Genomic DNA, 15,650 nt, shown 5'->3' on the forward strand with positions numbered 1-15,650 from the left:
TTGTTAATTATTAACAGTCTTCTCATAAATATAGAAACCGTCCCTCACCTTAGGGCATCTCATAAAGTATTTAATGTGATGGCTGGTGTTTTTCTTTCTAAACCCAAAGTGCCTGCATTAGCTACTATGAGAAATGAAGTATTTGTTTCTTGTCTGTGTAAAAGGGAGCTAACAAGCAAGGCAAAGAAGTCTTAGAAAAAGATCTGCTTTCATGTTTGATGTGCACGTGAAGTTCATAAACATGCTTTGTGTCTGTTTATGCGTCTCCTTCCATCTAAAGAGATCCCAGAGTCCTTGACAGAGGAATCACTCCATCCATCACTGAAATGCAGCTACACTGCACCAACAACACTCCACCATCACATATAACTGCTTCAGCTAAAACTGAAGGTGGAAATTAGGAAGGCTACAAGTAATTACTCAAGTTAGTTTTGGCCAGGACCCCAGGCTTAACACCCATACTCTCGCAAAAAGGACTATACGCTCTTTAATTACCAGAAGAGGTCAGGTTCTACACATAAACGTTTTATGCAGTTATACCAGTATTGCTTATTCCTGTATTGGAAAGAGAAATTAGCTTAACCGGTATAATTGTGTCCACACTACAGGCTGGATCAGTGTAACTATTTTGGTTCAAAATAAAACGTACCTCCCTAACTGACATAGCCATGTCAGTACAAAAAAATGGGTGAATAGAGCAGGCCTCAATTTTACATCTTTAAGAAATCATCTGCAATAGCCCCAAAACTTCCCTCCACACCATGTTGAGGCACTGGGTTCAGCACGAACACACACAAGAGCACTGCCTAGCTCAGGGGTTGGCAACCTTTCAGAAGTGGTGTGCCGAGTCTTCATTTATTCACTCTGATTTAAGATTTTGCGTGCCAGTCATACATTTTAACATTTTTAGAAGGTCTCTTTCTATAAGTCTATAATACATAACTAAACTATGGTTGTATAAAGTAAATAAGGTTTTTAAAATGTTTAAGAAGCTTCATTTAAAATTATATTAAAATGCAGAGCCTCTCGGACCGGTGGCCAGAACCCAGGCAGTGTGAGTGCCACTGAAAATCAGCTCGCGTGCCCCCTTTGACATGCATGCCATAAGTTGCCTACCCCTGGCCTAGTTAGTAAATACCAATCCTTGTTGTACCTGGGTTTTCCATAAAGGTCCCCATTTGGGGTCTAACCAGGCAGGTAGCATTGACTTCTGTTGGCATCACTTTATAATTCAATTCTAGTGTTCGCCACATGAAAAGCCCCTTCCCTCATGTGTTATTCAGACACGAGTTTGTATATGCTGCTTTAATAGTGGGCATCTTACTTCAAACATTATGCCTACACAAACTGGAATCAAAATAACCAAGGCCATGTCTTGACAGCTGAAAAAGGTGTGTCTGTTTACAGTGAGACAACTAGTACATGTTAGTTATCTTGCCATAAAGTCCCAGTGGAGATAAAACGGAGGTATGTTTTACTGTGGGCTTGGCTACACTCGAAACTCCAAAGCACTGCCACGGGAGCGCTCCCAGCGCTGCAGGTACTCCACCTCCCCGAGGGGATTAGCTCACAGCGCTGGGGCACTGTTTACACTGGCACTTTACAGCGCTGTAACTTGCTGCGCTCAGGGGGGTGTTTTTTCACACTCCTGAGCGACAAAGTTGCAGCTCTGTAAAGCGCCAGTGTAGACAAAGGCCTGTGAGGTAGGTAGGCATAGTCAGCTACAGGGATTGAGTGAATGTGTGTGTGTGTGTCTGTCTGTCTTTCTGAAATACATATATGCTCTAGTTCAAAATTCTATGACCTGTGTCATACAGGAGGTCAGACTAGATGATCACAGTGGTCCCTTCTGACCTTGGAATCTATGAATATTAACCGTGTAGATAGGTGACGTTAAAACTGCCTGCATTTTGTCACCATTAGGATTTTATAGGAGCTAACTATTACATTACCTCTCTTGCTGTGAACACAACTCTTTGCTGGTGAAGTGAAGACTTTTTTTAAAATTCATGCCACTAGTTATTTTGGTGTGAGTCTGTGTGTGGATGCCTTTTTGAAAATAAAAATGTCCTATTTAGATATAATTGGGCACTTAACCTAAGTACGTGTCCACACACACAGAGTTGCCCCAAAGTAAATAACTAGTGGCATGAATTACAACCAGTTGAATTATTTCAGTTCCAGCTTGGGTGTAGATAAGCTCTTTCTACATCTAGATAACAGCTTTATGTTGAGTAATGTTATAGGTTTAACCGCTGACCTTCATTTAAAATAACTGCAAGAGACAATCAAGCCCAGATCGCTGCCCAAAACAAAGGGATAAGTGAGTCAACTCAGTAATTTACAAAGCTGGATAGATGAACTTTGCTTGCTATCGTTTTGGCTAAATGTATGGTGTGCATGGCAGGAGAGAGAGAGAGATACATTGTGTGGCCCTGTGAGAAGCTGAGAGAGAGGTTTGGGGTTGGGTACTGGCTGAAAGAAGTTTAGAACTGTGAGGCAGGAGACCATCTCTTATTGTTGTTTGATTGTTCCTGTATTTGGGGAAACAGGATTTGTACATTTTTGAAAATCAACCTGGCTTCATCATCAATTTCTCCTCCTAGTGCAAACAACCAGCAAGGCCCCAAATTTGACTAGCCATTTTGGTCAAAACCGTAAGATGCCTTATACTGTTTGGGTCCTAGAAACATGAGCATGGCTACGGTAACTGATGTGTTCAATATCTCTTGTGTCTGGCAATGTGGGAAGCTGGTCTCCTGCCACAAGTATTGTGTGTGTTTATGTACCTGGCTATCTGCTATAGAAGAATATATATTATTAAGGATACTGGGCTAGATGGACCCTTGGTCTGACCCAGTATGGCTCTGTGGGGGTGAGAAAGTTCATTCTCGATGGCCCAAGAGGTCTTTGGCCTATCTGGAAAGACGGTCAAGGTGCCAGTTGGTGCTTAGTGGCTTTGGGGGAAGGATCATTTTCTCCAGAGACAGAGACCAAAAAGACTGCCCGGAATGCCCGCACACAATTATAAATCGGTGGGTAACATGGTGCCATGCTACAGTGAGTAAGGCACTGGAGTGGAGTCAAGGACTTGGATTGTATTCCCGACTCTGTTTCCCATCTCTACAAGCAACTAATGATGCCAACTATACACTGAATGATATAGAGATGAAAAGTGTTAAGAATTATTGAACAAGCATCCCAGAAATTGAAATCTCTATAGCCTAATTCAATACCTTGCACCCATTCAATTCCACTGATGCTGCAGTCACTCAACTGAAGAGATTTCCAATATCCAGAACTACAAGGAGTGAATGGAGTGGGGCTGCTAGGAGAAGCAGTAAACAAGAATGAGGAGGTGAGATAAGGTTCATCTTATGGCTTCACTCATATATAACATTAAGTGTTATACAGTTGTGCAGTTCATTCTGTCAGAGTCTGACTGGACATGATGTTTGCTAATGAAATGGGAACTGAGTGGAGCACTCTTCCTCCTATTAGCACATAATGCAATAAGGCATTTGTCAGGAACAGAACAAACCAAGCATCCCCACACAAAGGCTTCTGAATCATGTGTCATAATATCCTGCTTATCAAAGGAGATGTCCTAAACACCCACTCATTCTCACTGATTCCAGTGGCAGCCTGCAAGTCATCTGCTGGGAGATCCAGTCAGGATTCCTTGTCAGATAGGCATAGGCATGCGCACGGGGTATGCCCAGGCACACCCTAATGCAGGGGTGGGCAAATGGCTCCACTCCCCGGCGCGGCAAGCCACAGGGTCCGCACTCCCGGGCTGGAATGCCCGGCCGAGCGCAGCAAGCCGCCAGCCCCTCCCCCGCCTTCCTCCCTCCCCTGGAGCCATGCCACGCACGCAGTGCTCTCGGTGGGCTGGGGCTCTGCGGGAAGTCAGACACGCCCCCCCATCCCCATGAGCCATGCTGCCACGCATGCAGCGCTCTGGGGGCCGGGGCTGTGCACTCCCGCGGGGCAGCGTTTGGCTCTGTGGGGAGTCAGACATGCTCCCCCCTCCCCTGGAGCCATGCTGCCGTGCGCAAAGCTCTGGGGGCCAGGGCTGTGTGCTCCCGCAGGGCAGTTTGGCTCCGCGGGGAAGCTAGGAGCCTCATCTCATGGTAAGGGGTCTGGGGCCAGGGGGGTTCGTTAAGGGGTGGGGGCAGTCAGGGGACAGGGTGGGTTGGTTAGGGGCAGGGGTCTCTGGAGGGGGCAGTTAGGGAGCAGGGGGGATTGGATGGGGCAGGGAGTCCCGGGGTCTCTCAGGGGGCGGGGGGTGGATAGAGGTCAGGGCAGTCAGGGAACAGGGAGCAAGGAGGGTCCTTGGGGGGCAATTAGTGGGAGTGGTCTCTGGAGGGGGTGGTCAGGGGACAAGGAGCTGGGGGGGGTTGGATGAGTCAGGAGTTCTGGGTGGGGGGCTGTCAGGAGGCAGGGGTGTCAAGGGGGTTGGGGGAGGCAGGGAGCAGGGGGGTTGTATGGGTCGGGCGTTCTGGAGGTCCTGTCTTGGGGCGGGGAGCGGTTGGATAGGCATGGGAGTCCAGGGGTCTGTCTGGGGGAGGGTGTGTGGATAAGGGTCGGGGCAGTCAGGGGACAGGTGGGGGTAGGGTCTTAGGGGGGCAGTCAGGGGACAAGGAGCAGGGAGGCTTAGGTAGGGGGTGGAGTCCTGGGGGGGCAGTTAGGGGCAGGGGTCCCAGGAGGGGGTAGTCAGGGGACAAGGAGCGGGGGGAAAGTCAGGGGGTGGGAAGTAGGAGGGAGTGGATGGGGGCGGGACTCCCTGGGTGCACACCCTAATGAAATGGGCTGTGCACGCCTATGCAGATAGGCAAAGTGCCCCAAATAAATGTCTTAATTTACAGGGCCTGTTCACTAACAATACAAGTGTGGATGCTGCAATATGTCCTTCGGTGCTGGCTGCACAAGACTGGGTACGTTCCCAGGAGAGCTGCCATTCACACTCCCAGCTGTGACACACACACAAATGTACCCATATACTTCATGAGCCTCTCCCAAACCAGACAAGCTGACCCAGTCCCAACCCAAAGGCTCCAACCAAGGCATCTTCCTCACCCCGAGCTGCTCAAGTCCTCCTGCGCACACACTGACACCCCACAAGTAAATGTGTTCTTCCCCAGGCTGCCTTCTTCCCTCATGACTGTTGTCTTGGTTGTTCACTTTGGTACCCAGACTCATACACAGGGAGACTCCATCTACAACCTCTCTAGACGAGAGCCATGAAGGAGCTTGGCACCTCTCCTTTCACACATGCTATTATGTGTGTACATTAGTTCTCTTCGTTGTTAGTGCTGGGGGGAAGGGGCACAGAGGTTGCTACATTCAATACATCTTAATTCAATAGCCACAAAAGAGCAGGAGCCTTATCATTCAGCCAGCATCTTCCTTGGTCTGCAGCTCCACAGGTTGCAGGATAAATAAAGCCTGTAGATATTTTCTGGATAGCCACACCACTGGGGGAGAAAAAAAGCCACTTTCACGGTAAAATAAGAACAGCCATTGCCAAGTCCAATGGTATTATCAGCAACTGTCTGAACGATACAAATGACAATACATATATATAAAAAACCCAAGATTAAATGGTTACTGTGTCACTCTGTAGCCAAGATGATAGCATCAGTACACTGAACCCACACAGCTTTTCAATTCAATGGATACAATTCCTAAGTTATAGTGGCCTTGAGTGAGCAAAGACAACAAGTGACCTAAGTGAAGGTTTGTGTAACCAGGAAAATGGGAATTACTGAAGTTTACAATTTAAGATTACCTCACAAAGCATTCTCAGAAAATACCTTACTGCACTTTGCACCGATGGGCATTTAGTCGCTAATAAAATGGTGACAGACCTCTGCACTGGCAAGTGGAAAAATTAAAAGGTTTGGACCTGGCTGTTGTAGTGTCACCTTCTATCACGGCAAAGAGTGTATCAAAGTTGTGACTTGCTTGGTCTTTTGAGTTTTTAAACTAGCTTTCTAGTTTGACCTACTGCATAATAGAATAGGCTGTAGAAGTTTACCCAGTAAGAAGGTGTGATTGTGCACTCATTGTGAACGTGAACTCCTTTATAGAGTAGCAATGTTAGCAGACAGTCCCCGCTAAAGAAAAGAGTCACGACAGCTTCCAGTGCTGGAAAGAAGATGTCAATATTGAGAGGGGAATTCAGCAAGTTGTTATTGAATAGGCAGAGAAAGCAAGGACGGACTGACTGAACGAACCGACAGAAGGGTCACCTGAAGGCAAGCGCTGATGGGACCGGTGTCCATCAGGACACTGACTGACAGCATTAGTGATAACAAAAGTATATTATTAATCACACTTGATTAGGCAGCAATTGTCTTCCCTATCTCCACCACAGGTACTGTCCCAAGATCATGCACACTCCAAATGCATGGCAAGAATGATGCCCAAGTCCCAGCGTTGTACCTAAACTAGTCTCTCCACATGGCAGCAGCGTGGCAGCAAAGCCATTGTTCCGAGGGGCTTTCGAGTTCATGCTGCAAGTGAATTTATTGTCACTGAGCATGTCCCTTCATGCACACCTTCAGCAGAGATCACTAATGACAGCATAATGTCCATCTGCTAGAATGCTTATTCCCCTTCCAGAGAGTTAATGGTCTCAAAATGTTAAATATCTGGGCTTAAAATTACAAAGCAAGTGACTCCACCTCATTTCACCACTCTGTCAATTATCAGGAAATTCCTCTATTCCCCAAAACAGTGCACACAGCTTTCAGCGTTTACAGATCAAATTAATAAACAGTGCCACATTTCCAAAGTGTTAGGAAAACAGCGAAGTTCACTACACTACTGGGGGTTCCAGTAGTGACACCGCAAGCCAAGGAGAGTAACAATGCATATTTCATCAGACTTCCCTAATAAGCAATTTTCTTTAGAAAACAGTGATTTAAAGATGTTGAGTTTTCCCCACTTGGATCTCTTATTCAAAGCCATTTCAGCACAAACGTAAAACATTTGAATATGGGCAATGAAATGGAGTCTCTTACTGGTGGTGCAGGCCAACTTTTAGTGTTAATTGGGTACCAATTATGGTATTCTTGGGAGGAGACAAAAGGTTTAGCAGGAGAAGCAGGTACTTTGAATACACAGATTTGAGAACAGAATTAAAATGATCAGCACAAACCATACAATGGCAGGAAGAATTAACTTGAACTTACCAGTAGTATGTCCGCCACAATGGCCCAGTTTAAGGCTAAAAAAAATTCTCCAAGTGCAATAAAAATCTGAAAAAACAAAAACAAAACAAACCATAGTAGCTCTGTTTGACAGATTGACTTTCTGTACCATAAAGTGGCTAGGTGAGTTCACCGAAGTGTAATTACACTTTGCTATGTTAATGAGAGGTGCTGTACATGAAAATCTCTTTACAAACCTTAACTAAGCATCCTAACACCCCCAGAGATAAATGCAAATAGTGTCTCATTTTAAAGATGGGGAAATGGAGGCACAGAGAGTAAGTGACTTGCCAAACATCACATCTCGTCAGTGGCAGAGTCCGGGACAGGAGTCATGAGTCCTCACTCCCAATCCTCAAACTCTCAGACACAGAAAACAGAAGGGACAGGTTTAGGTGTAGCAGATGGGAGCAAGCATTTCAGAACCCAGTAAAAAAAAAAAAAAAAAATCAAACCAATAGCGCGGCAGGAGCTCCCCACAGTGAGATGAGTTTTAAAATGAGCTCCAGGTGGTTCTTTTGGCCAGGTTTCTAAATGAAACCAACAGGATGACTCTGTGCCGGCAAAGTTCAAGTACTGCACTCAGAGGGCTCTTCCCAAGAGGAGGGAGGAACTGGCTCCTAGACACAGCCAGCCCAGACTCCTTGGATCACATCCCTCTTATGGTACCCTGTGGGGATTCCCTAATTCACCGCAGATGGGCCACGCCACACTTCCCACTATGCTGGGTCCCTAATAAATCTTACATTTGTGGTCTTGGAAATTATTAACCCTCTCCCTGCCAGTCCCAAGATATGGGTTTAAATCAGGTTGTGTGGACCAAACCGCATCTGATGGAAACACCACAAGATTAAAAAGTTAACTTGTAACAGTGTATAGTATATAAAGCAGTATAAACAAGTCATTGTCTGTATTAAATTTTAGTTTGTACTGACTTTGCTAGTGCTTTTTATGTAGCCTGTTGTAAAACTAGGCGAATATCTAGGTGAGGAACTGGCTCCCCCCTGGAAGACCTCTGTGTACGCCCAGGGATAGTGTACCTCTGGCTGAGAACCACTAAATCCAGTGGTTAAAGCAAGTGCTTATATGAACAGCCTGTAATCACTGTACTGATGGCATAGTTACAGATCTGTGACTTTGTTTTTCTTCTCATTTTTAAGAATTGTGGGTGAATTTACAGTTAAAGCACGTGGAGGAAGATGCTGTGGCAAGCCTTCCTCCCTCGTTAGCCCATGCACCTCAGTACTGACCTACCTCCTTGGAAGCCCAGTTGTGCTATGATTCTGGGGAATGACACCCACCAAAAGGGATCATTTATAGAAGTTGTGAGAAGCAGTTATCATCACACTGGAGGCTAGAAATGTCAGGCCAGGGATCTGCTTGCAGACCTTCCAGTCTAGACAGACATACGGACCAAAGAGGAGGATGGATGCAACAAGAGTCTCTCCTTTGTTCAATCAATTCAAACTAGTTCTAGTTCACTTACATTAGAAGTTCAGCTCGTGTAACTGAAGTAAGGCTAGTGGTGGACTCTCAGTCACAGCCAAATCTTATGGGTAGGCTCTTCCCAGGGGAGTTAGGATTCTGGGTGGACCCATTAGAGAGAAGGGCTAGCTGTGAAGTCTGACCTGCGTTTGGATGCTGAGTCATTCCCGCCCCCTAAAGTTCAGAGGGATGTGGATACAGCTGTAAACCAGGCCTATCTCCTTCCAAGATGCTTAATAAAGCAGTTTCCTAATTTGCCTCTGCACCCCTTAACTCTGAACTCAGCTAAATGAAACGTAAGCCACCTACTACAATAGAAATGCTATTCATTGAACAGACTGTGCCCAATACCAATATCCCTGGCTCAGGATGTATCAGCACCTGTGTTTATGTGCACAGCCCAAATGACACTGAAGTAACAGAAGCTTTTCCTTTTACTTCAGTGGGAGGTGGACTGGGCTATAACCCACTGTGCCAGAGTACTAACTGTAGCACCCTGGTCACTTAGGTAATGGCATAACAAAGAAGATTACAGGCTTAACTGGAGGCAGTTAACCTATTATGAGTGACTGTTGACACTTGGGGGCAATGACTGGGCTAATGAGGTAATTAGCTCAATAAGGGAAGCTATGTAATCGGCAGGAACAGGAATGAAGGGGAGAGTTTAGAGAGCGAGCTGGGTGGAAGGCTCCTCCTGACATATGCCCATACTATGCTCGGCGATGCTAGGAATCTAAAGATTGAAGATACACAAAAAGCAAAAGACTGTGCGTATATTGTGACTACACAAGAATACAAACAGGCCTGGCAGCACGGCACATGGGGTAGCTGAGGGAGTGCCCAGTCACATCTGACCTTGCAGACTTGGATGCAGTCTCTTTTCCGGTTCCAGATAGCCCATAAACTGTACAAAAATGCTTTCTGTGCCAGTCTTAGCTGGGCAGCAAGCAATACTTTCATTACAGCACTTTGGACCAAACCCACAATGAAACATGTCTGTTAATATGAGTAGCAATATCATACAACTCTGCCTATGTCAAGCCACCTGGCTATAACCACAAATACCCGAGCACCTTGTGAACATTAGAGAACACTACCCCTTCTCTGCCTCAACCCAACTTCCATGCTTTCGTTAATTTCTCCCTGGACAGTCCTAACTGATCATGTGCTAGACAAGTCCCTTACTTCCTCTCTTTTACTGGTGCCATGAAAATTCAACTGGATCATTATCTGTAATTTGATACTTTAGAATCACTGCAGCTTGAGGGAGCGGATTTCAGTACTGGAAAGGGGCTTTCTGCAAGTGTTTGCATGCAGTTGAGTCCTGCTGTGCAGTATAAGCGTTATGCAAATCCATCCATCCTGCAGCAGGTTATAAGAGGCAGTGCAGGTTCAAGTGATGTAGAGAAGAGACACTGAAAGAAAGTGGAGATTTATGGAAACACTGAAAGAAAGTGGCAGATCTTTTGGATCTAGAAGAGGTTTGTGTTCGTGTAGCGATTAGAACCAAAGGATTGAAAGAGTCCAGGACACTACTAACACACTATGGACTTCAGCAACTCACTTATCCCTGTTTTATAGAAGTAGCAGGTTAATACTACACATCTCCCTTACAGGGGACTCACGATGCTTTGCATTTGTAAAATAATTTGAGATTCAGGGATGAAAGGCAGTACAGTAGGACAAGGCATTATATATAATGTACATGCACCAAAAAAAGAGGACATGTGGAGCACATCTGTCACACAGAAATAGAGTAACTTTAAACTGTAAAATCTAGTGTTAAAATCAAAGTGGAAATAGGTCCAGACACTTCCTCCAGCACAAAGACGTGCCAAACAAGGTGCTGAGAAAGAGGGCCAAAGAGGGAAGTCAAAGATGAACTGGGCCAAGAGTATTACAAGTGGTGGCACTGACATGAGCTGGAAGAGCAGAGAAACAGGGATAAAGAGTTAGGCCTTGGCTACACTCAGGACTTCCCAGCGCTGCCGCGGTGTAAGTACTCCACCTCTCCGAGGGGAATAGCTTGCAGTGCTGCGAGCGAGCGTGCAGCGCTGCAGGCTCTGATTACACTGGCGCTTTCCAGCGCTGCACTTGCTGCGTTCGGGGGGGGGCGTTTTCACACCCCTGAGCGCAGCAAATTGCAGCGCTGTACAGCGCCAGTGTAGCCAAGGCCTTACAGCATGCTACAGCAAAGGCCCCAGGCCCTACAGCTCCATACAATTCCATTAGAGTAGTTTAGATCATTATTAAATACTTTGTACTATTCCATATTATTAGATCTATTTAGTTCTGGTAGTATGAGTGATTCCACCTTAGCCTAACAGAGTTCATTTTTAAGGTCTCATGCAGATAGTAGTTTTAGCTCAGAGTGGAAAAATATTACCCCAACCAGCTTTGGGATGCAATACCTAAAGCTGCAGATTCACGTTGTTGTAGTTGTTATCTGTTCTTGAACTAGCACCAATTTTATTTTCCCACCTATGGTATAAATGCAGCATGGTACATCCCAGATATACTCACCATCCAGCTGCACACAGGAGTATAGAGATTTTGTGTGTGTTTCTTTTTCCTGGTTCAGGGAAATAGATCCTGGAAGTACTTTACTCACACAGAGAAGCCACACACAATGCATTATTTATGTGCACCGTGCTATTTCTGCCATTCCCCAATGCAGCCTCAAATCACTGCTCTAAATGAATATGGGGAATGGCTCTGTCAGAGCTACAGACAATCTTGGTTGTTTTGTGGCAAGTCAGCCCTCATCTGTTAATAAGTATAATGGTTTGGAATGTCTGTCCAAAACAACAGGGAAAGCCCAGCTACGGTACTGTTCAGACCACAGAGTCAGCTGAGGTCCTATATACAGTACTAGGAGACAGCAATTAGTTATATTGAAATGGTTATAAGATTCCACAGTAACAGAGTTATTATTTTATTAGGATTAATGCTGTGAATGAAGTATTTGTATTCTTATATAGCACCTATAAAGTAGACTGAACACTGTACTATGATATTTAAACATGAAATGAGATTCAAGAAAGCCCTGTTATAAGTCAGTCACGTACTTTGTGACATACCATTAACAAATAATCTTCCATGATTGTCTTCAAACTGACTAATAAATTCATTGCAACAATGGCTTGCGAAGCTAGATCATATCTGCCTGCCATACATAATAGGCTAGATTTATCCCTCCTCCAACAACTGAAGTCAAGGGAGTTGCACCAAGGATGCACATTTGGTCCATTATTTAAGTCTTAATGATTCCCACCTTGCCTCAAATACATTATGTTTTACATTTGTGGCCCTAAATATTACATATTTAGTACAGCTGTAGCGTTTGGGCAAGAACTTGGTAGCTATGTGTACTGTATCAAAGGAAATTTGTATCACTTTCTCTGCCCTCATTTTTAAGTCCCCTTTCTTTCCCCGCCTCCCACCCTCCACTGGATTCCAGCACTGTGCACACTCCAATTGTCTATTTCCTTTCCCTGTTTCCCTTCCCAGTCCCTGACAAATGGGCAATTTAAAGCCTGATGGTAGTTTACATGGCACATTGGCTACAATTTCTATGTGAAGGTACCATCAGCTTTGAAGAAAAGACTTACATCAGCCCTGGAGGGTTGTGAAGAGGACAGCAACATGCGGAGCATCTGTCTCCCTGGGGTTCCCTATAACTGTCCTAGAAAAAAACTAAATACCCTGTGATTTTTTTTCCTGAAGAGATTCAGAAAGGTATTTTAAGGGCAGCCAACATGCTGTTACATTGTCAAATGAAAAATAAAATAGATGAAGGAATCAAGTTTGTATGAAATCAGTTCCAGCAAGATCTATCTAGGGAAGAGTCAGAGTAGCAATTAATGGGCTGGTTTAAGGAAAACATGGTGCCTCTTTCCTAAACAAAGTAAAAGAGTCACTTGGGCAAGAAGCAGACATCACACGTAACCAAGGAAGTCTAAGTGCAGGCCACAGGTACTAATCCCACCGGATTGCAGCAGTCAGTGGCTAAGAAGAGAGTAGCTGCAGGTTGGCTCAAAATTTGGCTTCACTGGGGCAAACTCAGTCCTAAGGTCAATGGAGGTGCACCCATTTAAATCCAGTTTGAATTCAGCCCTCGTTGTAATCTGGCTCTTGATAAATAGCTAAAATTCAAACATAAAAACTTATCAAGGCACTAAGGAGACAGTACTCAATGCTACAGACAAGTATACTCCTTTCCTGTCAGCATAAGGAAACTTACAGCTTTGGATGGTGGAATAGATTCACACAGGTGATCCAAACCAAACTACATCCCGAGATGGAACAAAATTCAGACAACTTTGTTGCAATTTGCACTACCTGCACAAAAACTAATTTTGAAATCAAGAATTGCTGAACTATGCAGACAGAAAGCGGAGGAAAGGGACTGTTCTAATGGCATCTCCAATCCAGCTGCCACAGGGAAATACTGAAAAAGTCTTGAAATACTTCCATTTCAACGTCCACCAGAGGTTTCTTGTAAGTTTGGATAGACAACACAAGGCTGATGTTCACCCACCAGCTACCTACAGCCAAAGCAGCCTTCATAATGTATTCAGATATGGACAGAGCAATACACCAAGCACTCTTAAGAAACTATGTGAAGCATGCAGTTTTTGCCTCAGTAGATTTCTTATACTGTAAGATTTAGACTAGTTTCCTGGCCTCCATGCGGCTGAATTAACAGTGATGGGAAAGCCAGCTTCTCTGCCTGCTTCCTACACCATGGAAAGCTCCAATTCAGTGGGAGCTTTGAGTCAGATGCACCAGCTGGCAGTCCACCCCAATTCTCACACCATTACGACTTATGCCAGATGGAGTTTGGAAAGAAAAAAAACAGCATAGTAAGTATTGGGAAGGGGAACAGTTAGGCAGCTGTACTTGTAAGAATCAGAAGAAACAGGTGGCAAGACTACACAGACCTCAATAAATAAATAAATAAATAAATAAAGTATAATATAATATATTATAATATATTCTTCTATCTATATAGAGAAGCTGCAGCATTTAAAGACCCACTGGCCTGTATTTGGGAGAGGGGGAGAGGAGGAGGAGAGAAGGGAGAAATGATGGTTGTCCATATCCCACTCTGGGATTTCCTCCCAAATCCTGAGAACAGAGTGCTGGATGCCAACCTCTATTCAGAGGAGGATTCTGCCAATATATTTTGATGGGGATGGTGGTATGTTCCTCCACCCTTTAAAACTACGAGATTTTTGTGTGAAAAATGTTTTTCATTCATGAAGATTTTCATCTCATGCTGCTTGGTCGTCATTTGATGTCTCATGCAACAATTAGGGAACAGAAGCTGACAAACTCCTTTGACCAAATGAGTTTTCATCCAACCATCCATAGTCAGAAATAGAGGCCGTGAAGGGGGAGAGAAGCACTATGATAGGCTGGCAGAATCATCTATGTTTGTTAACGTTAGTGCAATACGCAGTTATGATTGTGCGCTGCACCTTTAGGTGTAAAAATGTCTGCTAGCGGCAGGACTGTAAATGGATTTGAGATAGAGGCTCTTATAAAGAGAAAGCACGCAGATTCTCAAGACAATTATATTCTCTGCCATTTACCTCTGCATACCTGAATCTTTTATTTATTTATTTATTTATTTATTTTAAGTCAAGTCCACATTTTGCTCTGTGTGCATGAAAAATTCATCCTCTTTCCCCCTTAAGTGTCAGTGGTCTTTCACTGGGATTTTAGATTGCTGAAGAGGCAAAAGGAAAACCTTTTTGAACAAAAGCTATTTTTAGAAGAGAAAGCACTGTGAAAGCACCCTTTTTTGCAGTGAAATGTTGATTACTGTAATTAACTTTACATGGATCCTATTGTTTATGTTAATTCTGGTAATGGTGGATCTAGAGTCATTGGAGAGGGCTTGGGATTTCTTTCATAGCTGTTAACAGATTATTGCTAAAATAAGGTTTGCATTCAGTTCATCCTCACAGGGAGTTCCTGCAGCTACTGATCTCTCTTGGTATGTTTCTGCATTCCTCTTTACTGAGAGCAGGATTTAGGCTATTTTCGCTTCTGGTTACATCTCCACAGGTCTAAGAAAAGCAGCTAGTGATTTTGGGCACCCAACTTGCTGACTAAATTCTTCTGAAAAGGAACTCTGTTTATTGTACAGAGCCAAGCACATTGTAATCTTTAAGTGTTCTGGGAGAGAAGAGAAATAGTATCATACATGGCAGATTCATTTAATTAAACACCAAGTTAGGACTTCGAGTTTGCACTTAAATATACCTTTGGAAACCTGGGGCAGTCAAACCATGCCCAGCTAAAGGTGCATTGTAGTCTTTTAGCAAGTGGCCATACTAGGTTGAATAAATTTACCACCCTCTTCAATACAAAGATGCAGTGCATGGAGGTTACAAGTCCCAGTCTGCAACGTCCCCTTTTCCATAGGTGGTCTGGCTGTTCATATTGAAAGGGGAGCTCTGCACAATGGGGTGTGTAGTCCCTAGGCTGCACCTTGGAAGCAGAGACTGCAACCGCAGACCAGGTTAGAGCCCCCTGTGCAGCACTCGGCCTGTGGGCTACATTGTGGCATGAGCCATTGCAAGCTGTTAATTAAATTCCTTCAACTAGACCATTCTGAGGACCACACCCTGCAACCCGCCCATGCTATCTTACAAAACCATTTGTCAAGGCTATACAGTTCATCGACACTTACGTAAGTAGCAAGGATGCTCCGCTCGGCCAGCATGATAGACAGATAGAGACATGGGGCAGAGGACAACATGCCCACAGCACAAATAAGAGGGTCGGCCTTAGCGTTTATCTTCTTATATCTTCTTGCAACTCCTGCCCCAGTGATGACACCAACAATTCCCGTCACGATGGTAATTCCTCCAAATATTAGGCTGGCAGTAAAGGAAAGGGATGGGATGAGTAAGGCAATAAAGGCACATTAAGGGA

The 15,650-nt window shown here is 44.6% G+C and overlaps 1 protein-coding gene across 1 annotated transcript in view; it reads right to left on the reverse strand.

Moving 5' to 3' along the window:
* Nucleotides 1-15,650, reverse strand: part of SPNS3 (SPNS lysolipid transporter 3, sphingosine-1-phosphate (putative)) — a 45,200-nt gene that overhangs the window by 10,387 nt on the left and 19,163 nt on the right. The window contains exons 8-9 of the mRNA XM_054008538.1: nt 15,406-15,595; nt 7,200-7,265 (exon numbers count right to left, since the gene is read on the reverse strand). Coding sequence (XP_053864513.1) covers nt 7,200-7,265; nt 15,406-15,595 — 256 coding nt within the window. The remainder of the gene's footprint in view (nt 1-7,199; nt 7,266-15,405; nt 15,596-15,650) is intronic.

This window comes from Malaclemys terrapin, chromosome 18 (genome assembly GCF_027887155.1).
Source record: "Malaclemys terrapin pileata isolate rMalTer1 chromosome 18, rMalTer1.hap1, whole genome shotgun sequence".
Classification (NCBI taxonomy): Eukaryota; Metazoa; Chordata; order Testudines; family Emydidae; genus Malaclemys; species Malaclemys terrapin.